We start from the raw sequence: 26,749 nt of genomic DNA on the forward strand, positions 1-26,749 counted from the left end.
CAAATAAATATTTATGGTGGCAAATTTTGTCCTTGCTCCTGGCACCAAAATCTGCCCCTGGAAGTGCCATAGCTCAATGGTAGAGCATCTTCTGCTTTGTATCAGAAGGTCCCAGGTTCAGTCCCTGGCATCTGCAGCTAAGACTGGGAATGTCTCCCTATCTGAAACCCTGGATTGCTCCTGGCTAGTTTGAGTACTTAGGTAACACAAAGATTGATACACCAATGGTCTGACTTAGTGTAGAAGGTGCTTCCTATGTTCTTGGGTGGTCTCTCAGGTCCACATCTATCACTGCAATGACAAAGTCCAGGATTTCCATGTTGCGAGTGTGACCATGCTTCAAATATAACCAGAGATCAGATATCAAAGAAATCCCGTATTTTTCACTCTATAAGACGCACCAGACCACAAGACGCATCTAGTTTTTGGAGGAGGAAAACAAGAAAAAATATATTCTGAATCTCAGAAGCCAGAACAGCAAGAGGGATCGCTGCGCAGTGAAAGCAGCAATCCCTCTTGCTGTTCTGGCTTCTGTGATAGCTGCGCAGCCTGCACTTGCTCCATAAGACGCACACACATTTCCCCTTACTTTTTAGGAGGGAAAAAGTAGTCTTATAGAGCAAAAAATACGGTAGGTTTCATTGTGTTCAATGCTACTTATTCCCAGGAAACTGATTAGGACTGCAGCCTTATTCACAAACTGGGTAGTAGGCAGGGAGTTTAGAAAAGGGTAATTCATATTACCTTACTTTGTGTAATCACAGTCTCAACAAAGCTGGCAAAGGTCAGTTGGTTAGATTTACTGAGGTATTGTTATCTACACAATTATGTCATTTTGTCCTGCGTCTGTAAGCAAACAAGAAGAAAGTTACTTCCAGTTTTGCATTCACATCCATTGTTCCATGGAATGACCCATTTTCTCCGATCAGAGACATTCACATTGTAAAGAGGATTAAAATATTTATTCCCCAAACATTCATGAATAGTACATTCAAACTGTCACATCAGATTTTAGACAACAGTGATGTAGCTTTAAAAAAACCAACCAGTTGAGAAATTCAAGCACTTACTCTAGAGTGGAGAACAGAAGGAAAGAGAGAAAAGGAGACAAGGACCCAAACGGCTAGATAAAATAGCACTTCAAAAAAGAGAGAGAAAATGTTTCTTCTGAACATTTTATTGGCTTTTGAGAAATTGTTTTAAGTTTGGCAAAACGGTTTTGTAGTGTTTAAATGCCATCTTATCTTCCTTTCAAAACTTTTAGTGTTCCATTTACAAAGCAGACTATTCTGCAGATTTCTTTTAGCTAACTGAAACCAGGGCAATCAATAGCTTTCTGGAGCCCTTGAACCTAATAGGCCCCTTAAATGTTAGGAGAGAGGAACAAGGAGAGAACAGCAATGATTAACCCCAAAAGAGGTTAAAGGGGGTAGTCTGAGTAGCTTTCTTACTTCACACAGGGTCTGGACCAGTTTAGAGGCAAACACATCTTACATCTCTGACCCTGGCTGGGCCTTCTACCAAATGAGAACCAAGCTGGCAGCACTGGCTTGTGAACCTGACAAGCCCCAGAAAATATGCCCAATACTGCCAGCCTTTGATGCCAACCATGCTGAGATACGCTGGAATAAAAACACAAATCTATTTAAAGTTTTCTGCACAATAATAGAAATTAAAATATAACCGAATCCTCATTTTTCATAATTTAGATTTGGGCGTGTGTTGTTGTTTTTTGAGGTTTTTGTTGTTGTTGTTCAAAAGCTTCTCAATTTAGCCACACATCTAAATCTAACATCATCATTATATCTACAGAAACCTAGCTACAAGATGCTGTGAGCTATAATATCAATCGAGAATATGTTTGGGGGACAGTGCTATCTCACTGGCCGGTTCTGGATAGTCACTCAGTTTGGCTCGAAAAAAGTGGCATAAATTCTGTTTGTTTGTCTGGGTACACCTCCTCCTTACAAAACACCCCATGAAACTCAAGAGCCTTATGGAAACTGAAACACAACCTGTCATTTAGCCCACAATAATAATCAACAAAGCCACTCGGTCTAGAGTTGTTTCATAGATTTCGTCACAATAAATAGTTTTAAACCAGTGATGGGGACCCTGTGGACTTTCAGATGTTGATGGACAACTCCCATCACCCCAACCATTGGCCATACTGGCTGGGACTGATGGGAATTGGAGTCCAACAGCCCTTGAAGGGTCACATCTTTCGAACCCCCTCTTTTAAGGGTTCTAGACTTCGTTTTTTAGAAGGGGGTTAAAATCAAGTGCGCCTGTAGCACAGGAACATGTCATCTGGGAAGTTAGAAGGGAGCAATGAAACGCAATCATTAAAAGTTAAAAGGCGGTCAGGCAGACATGTTAATTTCCTGCAAGGAATCCTGAAAAGAACAAGTTTGACCTGGGATTATCAGCATAAACGCACTCAAGACCCTCACCCGGTACTTGGCATCGCATGAAAAAGGAGATTTCAGTGGCTAAAATACAAATTGGTTTCGTACAATTCAGAGTCTCTGCATCCATAGCCTGGCCACCCGTCTTCTTTTCGGTGTCAGCCGCTCTGCCTCAAAGCTGATCAGCAGGAGGCAAAGGTTCACACAGCAGGCAGTGGAGGGAAGGGACAGAAAAGCAACCCCAAATCCTGTGCTGGTTATCTCTTGCTGCTTCGCCGTGTCTCTTTGCCATTGCTGACTGGGTTAGAGGACGACCCTGACGAGCTTCCGCTCTGGTGGTTGGGCTGGCTCCGGGTGATGCGGCCGCTGGTGGGGTGAGAGGGGGCACTAGGTGTGTGGGTGGAGCTGCCAGAGCCAGTGGTGATCAACCCGTTGCCATTCTGGTTGTCAGTGACTAAAAGAAAGGGAGGGGAGGGGAAAGGAGAACAGAAAAACCTTACTGGAACACACAGAGATGGAGCCAACAAATCCATTGGTATTCCTGCTGGGATATAGTAAAAAGAGTCTTCTACTTGTTGTTTTAGGAACTAAAGTAGCTAGCAGATGGGAAATGTGGCATTTTCAGTTGAATGCTAGATGCATTCAAGTGTGTGGAATACACAATGCTATACAGTGGTACCTCGAGTTACATACGCTTCAGGTTACATACACTTCAGGTTACAGACTCCGCTAACCCAGAAATAGTACCTCGGGTTAAGAACTTTGCTTCAGGATGAGAACAGAAATCGTGCTCCGGCGGCGCGGCGGCAGCAGGAGGCCCCATTAGCTAAAGTGCTGCTTCAGGTTAAGAACAGTTTCAGGTTAAGAATGGACCTCCGGAACGAATTAAATACTTAACCCGAGGTACCACTGTATATATCAGCTCTCACTGCTAGCTTTACAGGAGGGAGAGAAAGAGCGAAGTATTTATTTCATTTTAGAGAAGGGAAACCTTTGTGCAACACTGTGATAGAATATACGGTCAGAACGTTTCTGCTGACAGATGCTGTTTTTAGAAGCTGTAGGACTGATCCAATAAATAAGTAACAGATTCAATAAACAAATAACGTACCTAGTTTTGGTTTTAATTTAAAATTACCAGTTGTCAGTTTAAAAAGAAAAGAGCACTAGCTTCAAAGGAAAGATTTTCCTTAGGGATGCAATAGGAAAGAGTTAAATCAACCCCCCCCCCCCAGCTTGCTGTAATTCCAGCAATTATTAGCAACTGCCCCCCACTCCACTGATACTATTTGAATTAAAAAAAACAAAAACTGTACATTAAACAAGAAGATTTATTTAATGGGCAGTATTCAACTGCCAAACCTGTCAGTGCAAGGGTTTCGTCTATGCAGTGTGGCTCCCCAACCCAGCCACGTTCCATTGTGTGCGCCCTGCACCCTCGTCAAATTTGCCCCAGAGGGTTAGAGGAACCCCTAGGACAGATTTAGGAGGCACAATTTGGGGGCGGGGAGAGAAGGGGATAACATTCCATTGCAGAAGCATAAATCTTTGCGCTGACAGAACATTCATGTAATATCACATAGGGTACAATCCATTGCCATGTCCAATTTGACCCTTAGATAGGCCATGAGTCAGATGCTGGCCATTTGCAGGCTAAACAATACCACGAGGCACAAAATCCTGACATGCACAACTTGTGCTTCTCTCACCTGCAGGGATCTGTTTCGCTCAATGGTACTAGGAAGTGCAAGATCATTCGCTGCCTACCTGCTGATGACGTGGAAGGCCCTGCTGTGGTTTGGGAGGCTGTGGGCACTGCGTTGTCATTCTGTGTCTGTCGAAGAAAGCAAAAGTCTACTGATTTTTTTTTAGATATACAGAAGTTCCACAGGTACAACAGCCATGGGCAGAGGAGGGGCGGGGGAAGGTTTACAGAAGTATGCTGAAATCAAACCTAACTACAGCTGTGTACACACCATACAGCGGTACCTCAGGTTAAGTTCTTAATTCGTTCCGGAGGTTCGTACTTAACCTGAAACTGTTCTTAACCTGAAGCACCACTTTACCTAATGGGGCCTCCGGCTGCCGCTGTGCTGCTGGAGCACGATTTCTGTTCTCATCCTGAAGCAAAGTTCTTAACCCAAGGTACTATTTCTGGGTTAGCGGAGTCTGCAACCTGAAGCGAATGTAACCTGAGGTACCACTGTAAATATACAGTACATGACTTCCCCCAAGGAATCCTGATAACTGTGGTCACAGCACCCTTAAACTACAATATTCTTGAGGGTTGGTGCATGTGCTTTAAACATATGATGTGTACACAGCCTGAGAAGGAAGAGAAAAATGTTTTATAAGTCACTTGTGCAGAAAACAAGAGGTTATCAGACGAGGGAGCAGGGCTAGAGCGGTTACTGTTTCCCCAAGAGACCTGTAATGTGTCCACGCTCATCTAGGCAAAGTGGATCTTGGAAGATGTTATCTAGCACCCTAGAGAGAGGGAGGGAGCACATCTACATGCTAAGGAAGTCAATTCCATCCCAGTCATCATAACTCACTCTCGAGTCAGATCCAGTAAGGCAATCCAGAAGGATTGCCAAATCCGTAACTGAGAAGACCTCCCTGTACCATTAAGAGTTACACCAAATGGAAAAAACCTCCTCTTTGCAGCTTCACCCCCTCACTGTGATGGGTAAAATTTGTGCTTTCCGCTCTGCTCTTAAGATACAGGAATCCTCCCAGGTTCTGGACCTGAGACCTTCAGGGCTTGCTTCCTGAAAGATTAAGGTGTATAATCCTTAACACCCACCGTAGCTTCCATTTTCTCAGGGCAAGGAAATGCAACAGCTGCCTGTAGCAAAATACAATATAAAAATAAGCATTGGGGTATAGACTGCACTCAGTGTAGGGTGGTCACGAGAATTTGGAGTGATGCATTTCCCTGCTGTAAAGGGAGGCATAAACACCCCTTCGGATTGGGTCAGGAAGCTCTTCCTTCAAAATTCATTTCACCCCCCTGCGTTAGTTAAGAATCCTGATACTCACATTTTTGTTTTGCGACTGCTGGGCAACATATTCTGGGTTTGGCTCACTGAAATTTGGCACTTCTGAGTAAACCATACAAAACCTGGAACAGGAGGGGCAGCAGATAAAACGCAGCTGTCAGTCCACTGACAAATGTCCGTCCAAAGTGGCTGGGGGAACCCAGCCAGATAGGCTGAGCATAATTATTATAATACTATTATTCTCCCTCTCCCTACATGTATGCAGCTCTACATGGGCAGTGAGGGATGGTAACCACATGCCAATTAGCAGTAATAATTTAGGCCTGGCCCTAGATTAATGCCAGACATCAACAAACCCAAACTTTGACAATATCCTTTGAAGTATATACTTTTTTAGGAGCGGGGAAGCCAGGGCTGCAGGAGGGAAGGTAAAATAAAATCTCAAGCTGTCAAAATCAAGGCTATGGGTAATCTAATGTCCATACTATTGAAAAGAAGAAGAAAAACAATTTCAGACCTGGGTAGCAGCAGCTGTGCAAGTTCACTCAAGAGAGTTTCCGTTAAAGGCAGCAGCACGTGGGAACAACCTGAAGACCCCAACTACAAGCCACCATCAACCTCAGCCAATATTACTCATATAATTACTCGAGCATAAAAGCTCAGCAATGGTGGGTCTTTTCATAGAAACATCCTAGGGGTGGAAATGGGAATCATTTGTAAGGGAGGTAGGAAGGTGTTTGCCTTAGATTACAAATTAGTGGATGCCTTTTGAAATGCACAGAGGGGTATTTATCCTACAGAGTTAATTAAAAAATAATGAGCATTTGTAGTACAGTTATGGAGGGCAGACGGGACACGGGTGGCACTGTGGGTTAAACCACAGAGCCTAGGACTTGCCGATCAGAAGGTCGGCGGTTGGAATCCCCGTGATGGGGTGAGCTCCCGTTGCTTGAACTGCCAGCCTAGCAGTTCAAAAGCATGTCAAAATGAAAGTAGATCAATAGGTACCGCTCTGGCGGGAAGGTAAACGGCATTTCTGTGCACTGCTCTGGTTCACCAGAAGCGGCTTAGTCATGCTGGCCACATGTCCCGGAAGCTGTACGCTGGCTCCCTCGGCCAATAAAGCAAGATGAGTGCCGCAACCCCACAGTCAACCACGACTGGACCTAATGGTCAGGGGTCTCTATACCTTTATGGAGGGCAGGGGGGAGAGATTCTTATGCAAGCAATGCCTCTCAATGTTCAATACATTTGCTAACTGTAGCCTGAACCGTTTATTACGGTGCGGTCAGCATGCAAAGTAGTCACCAGTCTTTTCTAACTTGGAAGCTGCCTCCTTGACTTATGATAGCCCCTGGAGCAAATACTATCCTTTGGTGGGAATCTGGCTGTGTGTCTGAACTTAAAAAAAATCAACCATGTACCAAACCTCCAGTTCCAAAAAAGCAACATTGGCATAAGCCAATTACAGGCCTTACTCTCCAACTTTCTGCAAGTCTCCTCCACGTCCAGTGTACAAGGTCAGGCAGCCTTTGAAAACAGATGCATACCTAGGAGAGAGAGACCCATGGTTAGGAACAGCACAACATTCCTCTTATAGGTGGAAAATGCACCAGCTCAAAACAAAATACCCGATTTGGGGGTATGCATATTGTTCTATTTATAAAATTTGTTACCCCACATTTCAGTATAAAATAGTCCACCTGTCTTCTCAGTTAAGTCAATTGAGTTTCTGTGCATTTCTGGATACTATTGGGCATAATCTGCACATTTTTAAGTCTCATTACAGCTAAGAAGTCTTAAGCTGCAATCCTATACCCACTTACCTGGGAGTAAGCTCCACTGAACTCAGTGGAACTTACTTCTGAGTAGACAGGTATAGGGTTGCACTGTTAAGCACTTTTTACTTCCTCTGGATGAAGTTCAGAATGTTGCCCTTCAGCTGCTGGGTATCAAACAAATAATAATAATAATAAAAAAGAAACACTCAGTTTAACTAATTGGGGCTGGCAAAGTTGGGACACACCAGCAGTACTGCTATTCCCGTTTTGCACAGAACACCCAAGAAGATCACAGGCAGGATAATTCTCTGCACATCCTCCCAGATTAATCTGTGCTCTCCCCATCCAAGATCCTGGAGCCAGCGCTGAAATTCATTCTGAATTAGTTTAAACACATGAAACCCTGGAAAGCCACTATCAGGCAGCACAGACAGGACTCAGACAGATGGACTAAGGGCCTGACTTGGTTCAAGGTGACTTCCTACGCTCCTGAATGGGGTAACTTGCCGCTGAAGGACCAGGTGCACAGCCTGGGAGTCATTTTGGACTCACAACTGTCCACAGAAGTACAGGTCAGTTCTGTGTCCAGGGCAGCTGTCTACCAGCTCCATCTGGTATGCTGGCTGAGACCCTACCTGCCTGTGGACTGTCTCGCCAGAGTGGGGCATGCTCTGGTTATCTCCTGCTTGGACTATTGCAGTGCACTCTATGTGGGGCTACCTTTGAAGGTGACCCAGAAACTACAATTAATCCAGAATGTGGCAGCTAGACTGGTGACTGGGAGTGGCCGCCGGGACCACATAACACCGGTCCTGAGAGACCTGTATTGGCTGCCAGTATGTTCCCAAGCACAACTCAAAGTGTTGGTGCTGACGTTTAAAGCCCTAAATGGACTTGGCCCAGTATACCCGAAGGAGCGTCTCCACCCCCATCATTCAGCCCAGAGGTCCAGCGCCGAGGGCCTTCTGGCGGTTCCCTCACTGTGAGAAGTGAGGTTACAGGGAACCGGGCAGAGGACCTACTCAGTAGTGGTGCCCGCCCTGTGGAATGCCCTCCCATCAGATGTCAAGGAAATAAATAACTATCTGACTTTTAGAAGACATCTGAAGGCAGCCCTGTTTAGGGAAGTTTTTAATGTTCTGTTGGGAGCTGCACAGAGTGGCTGGGGAAACCCAACCAGATGGGCAGGGTATAAATAAATTATTATTATTATTAATAATAATAATAATAATAATAATAATAATAATAATAATATTGTGGGATGTGTATTGTGCAAGGAAGATAAGAGCTAAGATAAGGGCTAAGAATGTGGACAGAAAGATTAAGCAGGTGAGATGCCCCCACCTGGATTATATATTATTCTTATTCTTATTATTCTTATTCTTATTATTATACTATATGATCTTAAGCGTATACCTGAAAAAGCCTAAAATGGGCCCAACTACCTGTTACTTCGGGACGCGGGTGGCACTGTGGGTAAAAGCCTCAGCGCCTAGGGCCTGCCGATCGAAAGGTCGGTGGTTCGAATCCCCGCGGCGGGGTGCGCTCCCGTCGTTTGGTCCCAGCGCCTGCCAACCTAGCAGTTCGAAAGCACTCCCGGGTGCAAGTAGATAAATAGGGACCGCTTACTAGCGGGAAGGTAAACGGCGTTTCCGTGTGCAGCTCTGGCTCGCCAGAGCAGCGATGTCACGCTGGCCACGTGACCCGGAAGTGTCTTCGGCCTCTTGAGTGAGATGGGCGCACAACCCTAGAGTCTGTCAAGACTGGCCCGTACGGGCAGGGGTACCTTTACCTTTACCTGTTACTTCTGGTGCTGGGGCTAAAGCTCCACTTGGAGAAAGGAACATCCAATTTTCCCCACTTTCTCCTATCGCACTCCTATTGGAAAGGTGGTCCATACCCTTTGGTGAGTCGGATGATGTCTCCTGGTTGGATGAGGTTGCCAACATCGTCCCACACAGAGATGTTTATACTGCCAGTTTTGTCGGCTACTTTACATGTCCGCACTTCATGGCCATCCTTGGTCTTGGTAACCCGGCCTGGTGGCAATAATAATAATAATAAATTTTATTTATACGCCGCCCTCCCCAGCCAAGGCCGGGCTCCGGGCAGCCAACAACCAATAATAAAAACAAGTTGAATGCATACAACTTAAAAACAAGATTAAAATACAACATTAAAACATTAAAATGCAGCCTCATTACAGTAGGAGAAAGGAAAAAAGAAAGAGGGGGAGGGAATAAAATTGACTCCAAGCCAAAGGCCAGGCGGAACAACTCTGTCTTACAGGCCCTGCGGAAAGAAATCAGATCCTGCAGGGCCCTGGTCTCATGAGGCAGAGCGTTCCACCAGGACGGAGCCAGAGTTGAAAAAGCCCTGGCTCTGGTTGAGGCTAATCTAACTTCCTTAGGGCCCGGGACCTCTAGGGTGTCGCTATTTATAGACCTTAAGGTCCTCCGTGGGGCATACCGGGAGAGGTGGTCCCGTAGGTACGAGAGTCCTAGGCCGTGAAGGGCTTTAAAGGTCAAAAGCAGCACCTTAAATCTGACCCTGTACTCCACCGGAAGCCAGTGCAGCTGGAAAAGCACTGAGTGAATATGCTTCCATGGCAGGCACCCGTGAGGAGCCTCGCTGCAGCATTCTGCACCAGCTGGAGTTTCTGGGACATTCCGGTAGGAAAGGTTAGCAAAATTCACGGTTACCAAAATTCAAGGCAGCTAAAAGGGTGTTTCTGCTTTCAGGCCAGAAGTACAGGCTGGGAAGCAGCTCCGTGCCAATCCCACCCCATGGAAACATTTGCAGGGCGCAGCTCTTTATCATCATCATCATCAGAAGAAAATGAAACATTCCTGGAAAGGGGAGACGAAAGGGCACCCTCAACTTGTACGGCATTAACAAGAAAGGAACCTAGGAGTATTAATGACAATGCAAGTGATATGGATTTGCAATGCATGCTATATAAATGAGGTGACAATATTCTGACTTGCAACAGTACGAGATGACAGTCCAAGGAACCCACAACACTCAATATAGCACAACACTTTTCTGAATCCAGATAAAAACACTGTGCTAAAAGCACAAGTTGTGGGTTTTTTTTAAGGCAAGAGTAAAAGATCCTTAGATTCTTCCATAAACTGCACTCAGCCTGACAGCAATCCAGTCTGCTTCTGCATTTCAAAGAATCCTATTCAGAAATACTAATATTGATCATGCAATGTCACCTTTCATTGGCTATTGATAGAAGGAAGTCCATGTGCAGCCCATAATTAATAAAGTAAAATAATGTGATGGTTCTATGTCTTTTAATATGATTCTGTGAAACAAGGAAGCAGACAGACCTCTCAGCTGTACTGCAATAGGTTTTTAAAGCATGTTAGCCATTGTCATCTGCAGAGCACTCACCTGTTTCTAGAACAATGAATATAAGGTTGAGGTTTTTCAAGCCTGGTTTAATATCCTTCACCAATGTTTCTGTCGTCATTTTGAATGGCTTTTGATTTCCAGTATCTGAGTAAACAATTATTATTATTATTATTATTATTATTATTATTATTATTATTATGTCTTAATATCCAGCAAACAGAACAAACGAAAAAGGTGCTGACTGCAGTAGGTAATAATAAAACCTTGTTATTTTAACCTTGAGCAGAGGCACTATTATTTTGTGACTTCATCTAAGGACAAAGGAAGGCATGTTTCAAATGTGTCCAAATTTCAGAAGTTCCACCATGTAGACACAAGCGCAGCTGCTATTCCTAGCTTCCAGAATTAGACTGTCCAAATTTTATCAATTTCAAGATGTTTTGTATTACTCTTTCCCCCCGTCATTCTGTGTGAAAAATTCCGCAAATCAACAATTTTGAACAGAATGCCAAGAATAATTTTTTAAGAAATCTGGTATATGTCAGTTGATATGAAAGAACAGGTGGCCAACCTGTGGACTTTCAGATGTTGTTTCCGCCCCAGCCATCATGGCCAGTCATCAGAAAATGCTGGGAGCTGTAGACCAGCAACATTTGGGGGTGGGGGAAGGTACAGATTATCCACGTGATATAGAAAGTAAAGGTAAAGATAAAGAGTGACCGACTCTGGGGTTGCGGCTCTCATGTCGCTTTATTGGCCAAGGGAGCCAGCGTACAGCTTCTGGGTCATGTGGCCAGCATGACTAAGCCGCTTCTGGCGAACCAGAGCAGCACACGAAAACGCCGTTTACCTTCCTGCCAGAGCGGTACCTATTTATCTACATGCACTTTGACGTGCTTTTGAACTGCTAGGTTGGCAGGAGCAGGGACCGAGCAACGGGAGCTCACCCCGTTGCGGGGATTCGAACCGCCGTCCTTCTGATCGGCAAGTCCTAGGCTCTGTGGTTTAACCCACAGCGCCACCCGCGTCCCTATAGAAAGTAGGCAAGACCAATTTATAAACAGAAAGGCAGTTATGAAAATATCCATCAAATGTGAGAAAAATAGGCTATTTTGCTTAGTTCCAGTCTCTGATTTTGGAATTTTGTGTTCATGGCATTTTGATTTTTGAACTAGATTAACGTCAGCTCAATTGCCCTGGTCACATTTTTTAAAAATCTCAACAGACAGAAATGCAAAAAAACCACAAAACTTTCTGGAGATGTTCTGGAGATGTTGTTTTGAGTTTGTAAAAGAACCCCATCCTGACGCCACAATATTTTTAACCCTTAACTTTATAAGAGCTTCAACTGATTACAATCTTTGAACACAAGCAGAAGATCACCCTCTTTTACACACTCCCAGATTTACAGCTAATAACATGATGTGAAGAGTGCCATTCAATGAACAAGTAAAAGGTCAACAATTCTCTTCCATTTCTGTCTCTGCTCATGCGCAAATTCCAGCAACACATAAAGCACTATAGCTGCTGTTATTGCTATGGATGTGAATACTCTATTTTTATGCAAATTATCAACCTGCCCTGGTATCAGTTTAAAGGGTCCACACTGATCTTTATTACCTGTTTTGAGCACCGTACACGAAAGACTTCTTTGGCATGTGTAGAAGACTGGTTTCAAGAAAACGGGTATAGCATCCTTGCTTGTGTTACAGTTCACACACGCCTGGAAGGAAAAGACACCTTGCTTTTTTGCAGATCTTCAACCACCGATCTGATCAACACATGCAAAACTGATCTCCTGGCTATTTATTTTTGCTGCCGGTTTCCCTTCTGGGTTACGCAAAGATCGATCGGCTGATACTTAAATTTCTGCACCGTGATTAATATTCAAACGGGAGGAAAATAAGTTAAAAACTCCACGACCCTCAAGGCCCCTTTCAACTCTACAATTCCATGATTATATGATTGTAAGTAAGTAAATATACTGGTAAGCAGTTCCCCAACCGCCTCCCGCCTCCCCCACGGAACATGGATTCAACCAGCCCTGCAACATGCACCGATATTTTCCCCTGCCGTACGCAAAGTACAGGAGAGCTTATTAAACTCCCACATTCTCCTTACCAACCATTCCGAGTCTATTAATTACATTTCGAATAAAAGAGGATCACGACCACCACTTTTCCAGTGAAACAGACCTGGAGGAACGTTGGGTTGCAGACATTCCAGGAAGTATCCTGCTGCGTCCAGCGCAGCCAATCGCGTGGCGAGGCTTTCCTTCGACATGCAGGAATGTTCCAATCTTTCAACCAATTGGAGGCAAATAAAGTATTAAAGTGACAGTATCACCAACCGATGCATTTAAAAAATCGATAGCAGAGGGTGCTGTGAAATTCTTCGAGAAGAATTTCCAGCTATTTTGCACTTGATGCTCCGAAGGCTCAAGTTAGTTGAACGAATCATGAATGAATGAATTAAATAGATATATATTTCCAACGCAGGAAGATACTCATCTAAGCCATAGCTGTCAACTTTCCCCCTTTCTTGCGAGGAATCCTATCCTATTCCCTTTAAAAAAGGGAAACGTTGACAGCTATGATGTAAGCACTGGATTCTACATAAATATCATGGCCACTCATAGTATTTAATGAAAAATAAAGCAGAAGTGATGCTAATATGATGGCCTGGTTCTTTATTGGCATGTCTGAATTGATACACTTTTTGCACTGTGGTTGTTTTGTGTTGTCACACTTGTGTGTTGATTCACACAGCATTCATGATATGACAAAATGTGCATACATGACAATTCAGCAGATGGTGTACAGCCAGATCAGCGCATGCCACAACATTTTCAAAAGATGGTTGGTTTCTATCACTGTGAATTCCTCCTTCATCCTTGATAGAGGTATCTGGTTTAGAAACCATCACAGACCCTCCAAATGTCCCTATTTTCCAGGGGCACTCTCGGATTTACAGATGTTGTCCTGGTTTCTTATTTGATCCCAGAATGTCCTGCTTTTCCTTAGGTAAAGGTAAAGGGACCCCTGACCAGCAGGTCCAGTCGTGGCCAACTCTGGGGTTGCAGCACTCATCTTGCTTTATTGGCCGAGGGAGCTGGCATACAGCTTCTGGGTCATGTGGCCAGCATGACTAAGCCGCTTCTAGCAAACCAGAGCAGCGCATGGAAACGCCGTTTACCTTCCCGCTGGAGTGGTACCTATTTATCTACTTGCACTTTGATGTGCTTTCGAACTGCTAGGTTGGCAGGAACAGGGACCGAGCAACAGGAGCTCACCCCATCGTGGGGATTCGAACCGCTGACCTTCTGATCGGCAAGTCCTAGGCTCTGTGGTTTAACCCACAGCTTTTCCTTATGATGTCACTATTTTCATCAGAGAAATGTTGGAACATATGATAAGATATGGTCACTATTTTCACTGGAGAAAAGTTGGAGGGCATGGAGTTATCTGACCCCCGAGCCATTTGAAGGCAGCCCTCTCTTTTCATTAGGTAAATTTTAAAAAGGTTGTACAATACAGGACTGAGACCAAATCACATGATTTTGTTCCTACTGAAGATGGGGAATGGGTGAAGTTGTTTAGAAACTTTAAAAGTTTCAATGAAGATTATGCAAGAGCTGGAAAAACCAGTTTCTTCCCCAGAACAAGGAATGTGGATAATGTCTAATTATTCCTATCTCAGAGGCTGCTCTTGTAAGGTCAAATGCAGGGTTCACCCCGATCGTGGAGGATTCGAGCCGCCGGCCTTCTGAACGAGCAATTCCAAGAAGCTCAACGGTTTAAACCACAGCGCCACCCGCGTCCCCCCCAGGAGCTGCAGTCTCCGACGCCTCTCGAGTCAGCGGGATCAAACAGAACCGCGGCATTCTAAGCATCAGCCTCCATCTAGGCCCCGCCCCCAGACACGCCCATAGCGGAAAGGACCACGCCCCCACCCGCTCTTTTTCTCTGGTCTGGAGAAGGCGGAGGCAACCTAAACCACAAAGCCCCGCCATTGGCTAGAGCGGTCTCGGCTCGGGCTACTCCGCTGTGTGGGCGGGGTCGCGCATCCGGGTTGAATCTGGCGTGTTTCCGGCGGCGGCGGCAGCGGTGGCGGCGGCGGGTTGGGGGGGAAAAAAGAGAAGAAAATAGAAGGGAAATTCGGGGTTGCGGAGCGACGGCAGGTTCCCAGCGGGGCCTAGCGAGTGCTTGAAGCGGGTGCAGGTGGCGGAGAGCGAGCCTGGTCTCGCGTATGCGGCGGGGTTGACGTTGGAGGGCGGGCGTGTTTTTGTTTCTGAGGTAAGTGGGGGCGCCTGAGAGGAAATGAAGGGAGGAATGGGCGGGGAGGGGAGACCGCCGGAGCTCCCGGTTATCTGAGGGGGCCGTCGCGAGGCGGGGAGCCCGCGTCTGAGGGGGCTGTTGGGAGTGTCGGAGACCCCGACTGAGGCTCCTCTTTCTCCCCCCCCCCTTTGCACATTTCGCAAATGCTGGGCTGCCCCCACCTCAGTTTAGACTCGGTGGGGCTTACCTTCCCAGGCTTGTGCTGCGAAGGGGAAAGCTGGAGTGGAGGAGAGAAGCTGTCGAGCTGTGGCCGTTTCGTAGAACCGTGGAGTTGGAAAGGAACCCCCGAGGGTCATCTAGTCCAACCCCCTTTTGCCCAGCTCGGGGCTCGAACTCACGGCCTCAGGTTGATCTAACTCTACCGACTTAGTTATCCCAGAGGCTTCGGGTCTGTCTGTGTGTAATACAGTGGTACCTCAGGTTAAGAACTTAATTCGTTCTGGAACGAAGTGCAAAAAATGACTTAAAGCTTTCATGAAATATCACATAAAATCACCAGTTTGTTTCATAGGTTATTTTTAGAGTTAGAAGCACTAACCCTCTCTAAAAGCTGTTCACAAGCAGTGACTTTGGCTTGGGTGTTAAACTGGAGGAAGTAGTGCTTAAATAATGAAAGGTGGTTGCTTTCAAGAATGGACTTGTTAATAGTTCATGTGTGTATGAAAAAAGTTGTTCTGCCTACTTATTTGTGTAGAAAGTATTGTTTCTGGAGCTATATTTATGTAAATGCCTCCTCCCTCCTCCTGAAAAAAGGCCTCACTTGGCTTCTTTCAACTACAGTGGTACCTCTGGTTATGAACTTAATTTGTTCTGGAGGTCCATTCTTAACCTAAAACTGTTCTTAACCTGAAGCACCACTTTAGCTAATGGGGCCTCCCGCTGCCACCGCGCAATTTCTGTTCCCATCCTGAAGCAAAGTTCTTAATCTGAGGTACTATTTCTGGGTTAGCGGAGTATGTAACCTGAAGCGTCTGTAACCCGAGGTACCACTGTATATCTATATGTAGTCTTGTAAACTGCCTTGAGAATTTGGTTGTGTAGTCGATACGCAATTTGGGTGCGTTTTCGGCTTTTTTTAAAGAAAAAACGCAAGTCAGTATGTGGTCGTCGGGGTAATGGGGCGGGGGGACGCCTTGACAGTCACGGTGTTCAGCGGCAAATGTTTTACTTGGGACAGAGTTGGCTTCAAATCACTTCGTGGGAGTTGATGGGAGCTTTAAAAGATGGGTTGGGTGAGGCAAGTAAGAAGAAGAAAGAAGCCCCGTGCCCTCTGCCCTAAGCACTTTGGAGAAACGGAGGGTCTTTTAATACAGATATATAAAGCACCAATGTAATGTGCATGATGTACATAGTCTTTTTTTTATTTTAAAAAAAACCAAACCACAGAATAGCAACAAGAAAGGCAGGTCCCTGCCCAGATCAGTTTACAGTAGATACACAAATGCATGCGCGTCCACATGTTTTAAATTAAAAAAAAAAACAATTGGTAGAGAATCCTCCACATAGTGGGATGATCTAGAAAAGTGACTGGCACTGCTTCTGAGGAAAGGAGCTGTTGGGAAGAATTCGTGTTCTGGTGAAAGAAATTCAGCACCTGATACAGTGGTGCCTCGGACTACAAACACCTCGGGTTACAGACTGCACTAACCCGGAAGTAGTACCTCGGGTTAAGAACTTTACCTCAGGATGAGAACAAAAATCGCACGGTGGTGGCAGCGGGAGGCCCCATTAGCTAAAGTGGTACCTCAGGTTAAGAATGGACCTCCGGAACAAATTAAGTTTGTAACCAGAGGTACTACTGTAGTTGAAACTTAGAAGCCAAGTGAGGCCTTTTTTCAGGAGTATCATAGAACAGTAGATAAAACAGAATGATGTATGGGTGGTCCAGTATAAATTGTTATGAATGCACCATTATTTCATCAATGATGTTGCAGAATGCACATGCAAACACAACAAAAACAAGTCTGGGGTGTCCCTTAGCATGTTGTAGATTTCTGATTGGTTCTGTTAGGGCTTGTCCACACCTCCGTTTGCCCCCCATTCTCCCCCCAACCCCCCCCCCCATTACTGTTTTCAACGGATTGCTGTTTGTTCCAGTTCAGTGGTAAAGAGCATGTTTTCCCAGCAAAACCTATGGAGCAAATGCAAAACGACTTGGACTCGTCCCTAAAAACACAGTATAAGTGGGAAACAGTAAGACCTGTGCTTTCTAGGCACAGGACAAGTGGAAGTGTGGATGAGCCCTTAGTTATTAAAGGATAAGGAAAGATGTTGCTGCACTCCCAACTTTCATCAGACCCAGCTTCAGTTACAGCTTCTGAAGAGCCAGTTCCCCACCTCTGGATTACAGACCTTGACTCTAGAGCAGTGTCCTCAAATTAGAATACCCACCTGTGTGGTTCAGCTGTTAGGTGACCTAGTTTTACCTGTTCAATGCAGGGGATCAAAAATGCCCAGCATATACTGCACACAAAAAAGAAATAGGAGTCCCTCGTTTGCTTTCAAATGCTTTCAACTCCAGAAAGCATGACAACAGGGTTGAAGGAAGTTGTAGTCCAGCAATATCTGAAGGGCCCTAGATTTCCTAGTCCTATGTTAGAAGGAACTAGTGGCGTGGGGAGTGCATATTAGAGCCGTGCATAATTGAGCAAGATACTGTGCTGAAGGATCTTATGGCAAGCCATTGCTTGAGGCTGGGAGAGGAGTCAAGGGCAGAATACCTAATGCTTCAAGGAAGTGTTCTCTCTCTAGTTTGAGCATAGATTACAACAGAGAGCTAATGGTTTTATAGGCTGTAAAGCAAATTTTTGCTGCCTAAATTCTGTTGTGCTGTAAGCAAACAGGGGAATAACCAGGACATTTCAAGGTCTATTCACTCGCTTGAGCTATTGTATGTGGAAGTGCAACTGCAACATCTTCACAAGTCCTCTGCCCTGTAGATGTGCCCTTGATTTGTGAAATTGTTGCACTTTAACAATTGGAATAATGAGGCTTGGAGGATACAGATAATGTCATCATTAAGCATGTAAGAAAATGGTCTGATTTGTAGCATATTATCTAAAACTTGTGAGATCTCCCTTATTTGTTGCACAAATGTTCACTGGAAAGCACAACATAACAGTAACCCATAAGCAAAACAGTGACATGTGCATGGGGGATCTTTAACTCTTCTGAATGAATGCATAAGACACTACTATATCTCTTCGCCCCACCCACAAAAAAACACATCATAAGCATTTTTGGAGCAGGGTTAATGCCCGGGTTTAACTTGAGTGTGAATGGAAAGTGGTTAAGCAAAATTGGCAGCTGCGTTGCTGTCCTTGACACATTTACTATAGTCTTACAGAGCAACCACCTCCCCCCGCCCCATAATCTGGTTCACCAGTGAGGGGCCATGTCAACTCAGAGACCTGCTCTACTCCCGCAGAAAGCTTTGTGGGCATACATCCACCATTGGTGTATTCTTGGTGCTAGTAGTCAGTTTTGAACTCTGAAGCAGGGAATTCCAGGAGCAGAATGAAGGCTCTTTGGATCTGCTAGATCCAAGGCCCCATTTTTCCTTGGATAGACCCCAGGAACATTCCATCTGCACTAGCATGGAGTTGAAGTAACTAATTCTGTGGAGGTTGAAAATGTTGTTGTTGTTTTGCCCTAGCTGGTAGATGTTTGGACAGGGCAGGTGATCTACACACTCATCCTCACTTAGGATTGTATTCTTAAATCTACTGAACAGAATTATCCTGTTGATGTGTAAAAAGTTACCATTCCCGTATACTGCAACACTTTTTCACTATCATGGTACGTATGATAGCCGTAGGTGACTACATCATGACTTAAAAGTACAGAATATGATTTCTGTATTACTCTTGAATTAATGCGCCGTATTTAAGGTTGGAATATAAATACTTCATACTGTGTTAGAATATCCTTGCTTTGAATTTAACTTCAGAACAGACATAGAACTCATGTGCTAATCTAAAAAGTTATTTACATGAACCATTAGCTATCAACTTTAGGTAAAAGTTATTTAGCAAAGCCCACGGCGGGGTGAGCTCCCGTCGTTCGGTCCCAGCTCCGGCCCACCTAGCAGTTCGAAAGCACCCTAAGTGCAAGTAGATAAATAGGTACCGCTTTATAGGGGGAAGGTAAACGGCATTTCCGTGTGCTGCGCTGGTGCTGGCTCGCCAGAGCAGCTTCGTCATGCTGGCCACGTGACCCGGAAGTGTCTCCGGACAGCGCTGGCCCCCGGCCTCTTAAGTGAGATGGGCGCACAACCCTGGAGTCGGACACGACTGGCCCGTATGGGCAGGGGTACCTTTACCTTTTTATGTAATATTAAAGCTGTGATTATGTTCTTATTTTCTGTCAACAGCTAATCTTTACTAAATTCCTAGAGATACTTTTTCACACCACTCATTTAGTAACTTTAGTGAGAATTGATGTGCAAATAAGAAAATTGATGTGCAGTTAAGAGATGACCCAATGTGTAATATTAGCGCATTTTTCCTAGATCTGTTTGTTGTATGGCCTGATATGTAATGTTTGATCCTTGTTTCCAAAACTGTTTGCTGAGCGAATAAAGTTTTATTTGAAATGATCTTCAAGATGACTGACTTGACGTAATTCCTGGCTGTGGCTTTTGTGGCACAAACCTCTGTTTTCACTGCTAGTTCATCATCTTATGTGTAAGGCAAGTGAGGAACAGCTGTCTAGCACAGATTCCTCTGTCTTTTAAAACCTCTTCTGTTGCCTTGTTACACTTTGTTTTGGTAGGGGTTTTTGCTAGTAGAAGGTGACTCGGAATCCTTAAGAAGCCATTAGGATCATAGCAGTGGTGCTTTACAGCTTTGGTTTTTTAAAATTATTTATTTGTTTTGGCCCACTTGTCATCGGAATGGACAAATCTTCAGAATGTTTGAATCTGGGGTTAACCACCCTCAGTCTAGTGTCTTATCTTGTACCCTTCCATGCTCAAAATAAGGTATTTGTATGGTGCAGTAATGCAGCATAGCCACTTTTGAAAAGCTGCAGTTCAGGGTTCAAAATCCCCATGCAGCCATGAAGATCACTTGGTGACCTTGGACCAATCACTTTTTCTCAGCCTAACCTACCTCACAGGGTTGTTGTGAGAATAAATTGGGAAGGGTGAGAAGTATGTATGTCAACTTGAACTGCATGGAGGAAAGGTGGAATATAAATGCAATAAATAAATTGCTGCTTCCCAGGGACAGAGAGCATGGCAGGTTGCAAAGGCAAAGGAGTAAGTGATCCGCTTGCACCAGTGCCTATGGACCTGCATCCAGTTTTATAGTCTAATCCAGCTGCCAACCTTATGTTTGGTTATGGCCCAGGAAAACCTGTCTCAAAGGTTAGCGTAGTAGTGTTTCATATAAGGTTACACTTTATTTTGGGGTGGACAGTGGTTAATGGCTACTTAAAATGTGTTTTTAAATGTCCCCTGATTTAGGATTTCAAATCTATTATAGAAAGGAACTTTATTGCATGGAAATCGTACCAGCTGATCAACCTTATTGGGCAATATTGCTTCATATCAAGCTTTTTGCTTTTGGGAAATTGGTGTTTAAATGCCGAAAACATAATTCAGTACTAGTACATAATGAATCGTTTGCCCTGCCCAAGGGCATGGAAATGAACTACATTTTAATAACATGCCTTGCTGTCTTATAATTTTGTGCATGAAGTAAATTACTAGTGCAAAGTTATGTCCACATGTCTTATGATATAGTTGATGAAATATTGTTTGTTGGGTATAAATAGCTTAATGTATGTTCTTGTCGTTGTTAATAGTAGTATAGAGCAACTACATGTCTTGCCGCAATGCTTGTAATCTGTAATATAATTTCACGTCTGGTGTTGTCTCTTCTTTTATATGTTCCTGTGGCTACAGATCATGGCTGCAGAGAAGAATGACAACTTAGTCTGAATGAGGAAGAGCAGGAAGAAGATGGGCCACTGTGATATACTCTTTGAAAAGAGCAATCGAAAGTCATCTTTGTCTTATTGCTGTTCAGGAAGGAATTCTTCTACAGAAGGTAAAGCAACTTTGTCAGAGCTCAAAGGGTGTTTGGGGCTAACGCACCTGCATTTCTCTTTGTATTGAAATCTAACAGTGGCTGTGCATTCAACTAAATGGATTGATGGATTCAGTTTGTGACATATCCTGTTCTTATGGGAAAAGCAAAAACCAAAACAAAACCCCAAGCCGGGTGCTGTTGTCCTATATTTGTTTGCACATTCTATTTTTATTTTGTCATTAGAACCTTTTAGAACCGAAAGCTTTGGAGAGATTTGCCAATCGAAATAAGATCTAGAAAGGATCTTCAGTTCTACAACTATGATGCATTCTTTTATAATCTATGCTATGCAGCCCAAGCACCAATGGCTTCTCTGCATTACATTGTTTGACAAACAGTGGTGGATGACAAATGTTGGTATGAGTAGGACTATTTTGGTCACTTTTGGGAAGCTACATAAAATGCAGATTTCAAATTCAGCTCTTTCAGAAGCACTTGAAAACTTACTCTATAGATGCTCTGTTTCTGGAACAGGACATTTTTTGAGTCCTATGGGTGTTTTCTGTACCATAATTGGCAATAACAAAGATTCCTAGCTGAAAGCCTTATTGCTTTAAAGCAAACAGCATCTGCTGAAGGTTGTTGCTTCTATGCCAGAAAAACAATATTTCCTGTAGTACTAATTCCTAAGTGATGGCTCAGAGCCTGCCGGGGAGTACAAGAGAACTGCTAGGAGGTTAATCGCTGTGGATGTTGCTGTAAGGAAAGGGCACAATACACTTAAGTCGTGGCAAAATGAGAGAGAAAGAAATTGAGCACGTGCCTAAAATTCTGTTAAATTGACGGTATAGCAGAGTTGATAGGTAGATAATTTTACGTTTAGGAAAGAATAAAATTTTAGGGAGAAAAGGCTAACTTTGAGACTTTGCTGCTCCTTTTCTGTGGAACACTCTCTTGCTGTTATTTTTAAAAGAAGTTCTTAAAGGAAACAAAGATAAAAGCCACTGAATATATGCAAGCAATGGAGAACGAGGAGGCAAAGAAATCTGTCAGGAGCATAACATGAGATAAGAGACAAAAGGTAGGAAGGAACAAGGCAGTGCAGAGCTTTAAGAGCTATTGAACACCATAATAGGGAGTTAGGTAAGAGACACATATTGGAGGGCACATAGTCATTGCTAGGCAAGGAAACTCAGGTGTGCAGCAGCATTTTGAATAGTGAAATAAAGCAGAATATGGAAGACCAATTGAACAAAATACTGCTTTAGCTCACATAATTTTAATACTTGAATTACAACTTGGTGATGAAAAGAGAATCAGCAATATTTTTTTTCTTTACAACACTCCCTGTTGCTGTGATCCCATATTACCATTTTTTTTCTTTTTTGATCTCATTGCTCTTGGGCGAAAGTAAGCAAAGACAGAGGGCCTGGCAGAGCTTATGTTCGAACTATACATAAGCAGCTTCAAGTAGCTGTTTTGTTGACTTAGGAGGCTTATGTTTGACTAGATGCTGATCTGCCTCCCTCCTTTAGAAATCTTCGACTTGGGTGTCATGATTGCTTTCAGAAGCATAATGTTCTGGAAGGTAATTAAAGGTTACGCTTTGGGGGGAGTAATCTGCTTGGCACTGTGAAAATAATATGCTTGGGCTGCAGAAACACTAAAATGATCTGTCATTCGTTGCGAAAACAAGCTCCTGGTCTCTGTGTTTCGTGCCAGCATTTTTCCTGAGAAAAACACTCTGTATGAACGAAGTGCAAAAAGATGACTTAAAGCTTTCATGAAATATCACATAAAATCACCAGTTTGTTTCATAGGTTATTTTTAGAGTTACAAGCACTAACCCTCTCTAAAAGCTGTACACAAGCAATGACTTCGGCTTTGATGTTAAACTGGAGGAAGTAGTGCTTAAATAATGAAAGGTGGTTGCTTTCAAGAATGGACTTGTCAATAGTTCATGTGTATATGGAAAAAGTTGTTCTGCCTAGTTACTACTTATTTGTGTATAAAGTATTGTTTCTGGAGCTATATTTATGTAAATGCCTCCTTGTGCTGCTCTCCTGAAACAGTTAGTGACAAGATGGCTTTCTTGAACTGACTTCTGCTTGTCTTGAATGTAGCTTCTGATTAGTTTAGATGATTTTTATATTGTCTTGATCTGCTTGTTGTGAAATGATGACCGCTACTACAGATGAGCTTTTGAGGTGCCAATTCCAGTTGTTATAAATATGGTCCTGTGAGCTAGATCTGAGTAATGAACTTTACACAAGGTTTTATTATATTTATTTATTTAATTTCTGGACTGTTTTCTGTAAGACATTGGAAAGCAATTTGAGAATAAAACAATATATAAATGTAAAACAGTTTTGAGTCCAATACAAATGTAGATGGGCGTTTTCCTCCTGTCTCCCCAACTAAAGAAGATAAATTAAATACAACATTCACAGAACAATAGAAGATATGCAAATTTACTTGTCCTAGGCTGTTGGAAGGGCTATTAATACTTTTTTTACTTCCATCTTTTTTTAAGTACTTGAATTTACTTACTGGTAGGCCACTATATCATGTTGCTGGTAAATTCATGTCTGCTAGGGAGTAACCATTAAATTCTTTCGAAAAAACAGACTCTAAAAACACAAGAACACAGACGATTTAAGATGTACTGTTGGGAGATTGTGAAGAGAAGTTACAGATATTGTCTGTATATCTACTTCTTCTGTCGGACAACAGAGTCAAGTCATCCTTGTTCTTCGAGTTGATAACCCTATAGAGTCCCCACATTCCCATAAGCAAGAGGTAAAGTCATTGACACTAGTAAACTCTGAGGACTGCTTCATAGCATTAATCTATTTGTAGGTGGAGGTTGTATTGTGTAATGTGTGAAGGGCAGTGTGAGTATATTTACCAGGAAGAATAAATTGTTTAGTTTACTCAGTGCAAGAGACCTACATTTCGGAATTTTTGCTGTGAGCTGGTGCAGTCAATATTATCGTCAAACGATGAATTATTGGAGTCAGAATGACTTTAGTCCTGTACTTGAACATTTCAGAGTGCTCTGTCTTATATTTCTGTAATTGATAACATGCCTATGTAATAAGCAAGAGAGACTATCCTCACTTTGAAATCTGGGAGGCAGAGCACTTTAAGACACTGGAAGCAGGCGCCAGTAGTAGTGTCTGTTACATAATGACTAGCTGTGCCAAGCGACATCCAGACTGCAAGGTGTGCTGTGCATAAAAAGGAAATTAGCATGTGGAAGTCTCATTAGGGCAATAATTATATAGAAGTTCTTTCAGTTTTTTATAAAAATGGAAAAAGATTAACATAGAATAGTATCCCACCTTTCATTTCTTTTAAAGGAGGCTTGGGGTTGCAACAACTTTGCCCTAACCTTGAACTAGATTTTTCTCTAGGGTATCACAGCCCATTAATGTGCACTTGACTGTTACCGTATTTTTCGCTCTATAAGACGCACCAGACCACAAGACGCACCTAGTTTTTGGAGGAGGAAAACAAGTAAAAAAATATTCTGAATCTCAGAAGCCAGAACAGCAAGAGGGATCGCTGTGCAGTGAAAGCAGCAATCCCTCTTGCTGTTCTGGCTTCTGGGATAGCTGCGCAGCCTGCATTCGCTCAATAAGACGCACACACATTTCCCCTTACTTTCTAGGAGGGAAAAAGTGAGTCTTATACAGCAAAAACTACGGTACATACATTCCTAAACAATGAGCCACATTGCTTCTAAAAATGTGTTTGGAGGTTTTGTGTGCATTTTTTGTTTCACACATTGGTAAGATTTGCAGGTAATGTGAAGCCAAACGATGCTTATGTCAGGACTGGACTTAGTGCAAATGTACAAGCACAAGGGCTCTCAAGGGAGAAGATCGTGACCACCCTGCTACCCCTCTGTACTTGACGCTGCAAGCTAAGCCATGGGTTGACTTAGCATGTTGTCCAATCCTGAACTTGTGATTTGTCTCTTTCTAGACAAACGACAAGCTGCAAAGCAAGAACATAGTTTGTTTGCAGCTCATGCTTTATGTTGAGCAAGACAAGTCAGGATTTGGAAGACACACTAAACCAGACCATGGCTTGGCTCACAGGACAGGAGGAGCAGCCAACAGCTGCGGTCTCCTCTCTGGAAACTCATGTGCTCACACATTTTCACTATGCCGTAATTTGGCATTGTTCTGTTTATTTATTTTTTGCATTTATATGCCACCTTTCTTCCAAGAAGCACAGGTCTCTCCATCTCCATTGTATTGCTACAACAACTGTATGAGGTAGGCTAGGCTGAGAGACAATTAAATGGGGATGACAGAAAAAAGGGGATATTTTATGTGCAAACTTAGTCATTAATTCTTCTGGTTGACATTCTTAGTATGTCTCTGGGTGCTCCAATAGAAACTGGAGTCTCTTAAAAATGACAAAAGCTTTTTCTGTTTAATTTACATTACAATGCCCAGAAAGCCATACATTAAGTAGCTTGCTCTTTTTTGAATTAAAATTGGAGGCGTGCATAACTACACATGGAAAATGTCTGTAAGAGTAAGATTCACTCATGTCCTATGCTTTTGCTTGAGTCACACTTTGCTTGAGCATGCCTCTTAATTGAAAGAATGCAAAACCAAAGCATGCAGAGACACAGTGAAAAGTCTCATTTGACTTTTCCTCCTGTGTTGCTAATGACTGGATCATTTAGTAAGGAGTGGGCATCCTATGTCCAAAGGCATATGAGCCCACCACCATGCTGAAGCAAGGCAGACCCGAATCTGATTATGCCTGAAATGGAGACCTCTTTAAACCACTTATACACCAACTTGGGTCCCACGATACAAAAAGGGATATAAATGTAAGAGGGGAAATGATAGAATAAAACTGTTTGTGTGTTAAGGGCCATGTTCCTTTAGAAATAATCTGTCAGTGACCATATGTTGACAGTGAGTGGGGTCACCCCTTCTCTCTGCCCTATAGAGGTAGGGACAGATCTCACTCGGAACTGATTGCATGTAGAGAGGTCTTGAAATCAGACAGAAGGCCACAGGTTGCCCATTCCTGATTTAGTCACACCCAGTGCAGATAAGTAGCTAGCTTAGAGCATGATGTTAGTAATGCCAGAGCCATTGATTTGATCCCCCATGCCGGCCTTTTTGCGCTGAACAAGGGCTTCGTGCAATCTTTCTGAGATTACCTGGAGATTCACCCTACATTTTCAAAGTTCTGGGGCTGAGAAATAGTATGCAGCAGGGGCACTTTTCAACCCAGTGCCTTTTAAATTATTTCTGTTAAATAAATAAAATACAATTACCTTCTATTCTCCTTGATGTAGCAAACCAGGGCTCTTGTACCCTAAAACAGCAGGAGAGAACTGAAGGGGATGGATTCCAGACTAGGATAGGAGAAACCACTGCTATATATATATATATATTTATTCAGAGCTCTTAATGTGACAGGCAGTTGGTCTGGCTCTGGCAACCATATTTCTAGAAATACCTCAGATTTTTAACCAACTGCTAGATTGTTGGCTTTCATATACAGCGGTACCTTGGGTTACATATGCTTCAGGTTACATACACTTCAGGTTACAGACTCCGCTAACCCAGAAATAGTACCTCGGGTTAAGAACTTTGCTTCAGGATGAGAACAGAAATTGTGCTCCGTCAGCGTGGCGGCAGCAGGAGGCCCCATTAGCTAAAGTGGTGCTTCAGGTTAAGAACAGTTTCAGGTTAAGAACGGACCTCCTGAACAAATTAAGTACTTAACCCGAGGTACCACTGTACTAGATTCCCATCAGCAAACCACAAGTGTAGGCATGTGGTC

General features: G+C 43.4%; 2 protein-coding genes across 6 annotated transcripts in view; one reads left to right on the top strand and one right to left on the bottom strand.

The window, feature by feature from the left end:
• Positions 1 to 940: 940 nt before the first annotated feature.
• NABP2 (nucleic acid binding protein 2) lies at positions 941 to 15,132 on the bottom strand. 4 transcript variants are annotated; one of them, XM_083427921.1, is made up of 9 exons: positions 15,079 to 15,132; positions 12,750 to 12,853; positions 12,175 to 12,277; positions 10,594 to 10,698; positions 9,092 to 9,230; positions 6,889 to 6,960; positions 5,451 to 5,532; positions 4,176 to 4,242; positions 941 to 2,862 (listed from the first exon to the last, which is right to left on the bottom strand). In XM_083427921.1, the coding sequence occupies exons 4-9, from the start codon at positions 10,670 to 10,672 to the stop codon at positions 2,666 to 2,668; spliced, it is 636 nt and encodes a 211-aa protein (XP_083284047.1). In that variant the 5' UTR covers positions 10,673 to 10,698; positions 12,175 to 12,277; positions 12,750 to 12,853; positions 15,079 to 15,132; the 3' UTR covers positions 941 to 2,665. The 4 variants fall into 4 exon arrangements, with proteins under 4 accessions (XP_083284047.1, XP_083284048.1, XP_083284049.1 ...); XM_083427922.1 differs by lacking the exon at positions 15,079 to 15,132 and having other exon boundaries at positions 12,676 to 12,813; XM_083427923.1 differs by lacking the exon at positions 15,079 to 15,132 and having other exon boundaries at positions 12,701 to 12,807.
• RNF41 (ring finger protein 41) overlaps positions 14,584 to 26,749 on the top strand; it is a 32,303-nt gene continuing 20,137 nt past the window's right edge. Inside the window, exons 1-2 of one of the 2 annotated variants that reach the window (XM_083427938.1) lie at positions 14,584 to 14,849; positions 20,800 to 20,944. The gene's annotated coding sequence lies outside the window, so the exon portion shown is untranslated. The remainder of the gene's footprint in view (positions 14,850 to 20,799; positions 20,945 to 26,749) is intronic. The other variant, XM_083427939.1, reaches the window with a different exon arrangement.

This window comes from Podarcis tiliguerta, assembly GCF_965153285.1.
Source record: "Podarcis tiliguerta genome assembly, chromosome: 2".
NCBI lineage: Eukaryota > Metazoa > Chordata > Lepidosauria > Squamata > Lacertidae > Podarcis > Podarcis tiliguerta.

Coding starts and splice junctions, on each gene's coding strand:
- NABP2 (XM_083427924.1), bottom strand. Junction 5,533..6,888: donor GACTTGCAGAAAGTTGGAGA/GTAAGGCCTGTA, acceptor CTCCTGTTCCAG/GTTTTGTATGGTTTACTCAG. Junction 4,243..5,450: donor AGCAGTCGCAAAACAAAAAT/GTGAGTATCAGG, acceptor TTTCTTCGACAG/ACACAGAATGACAACGCAGT.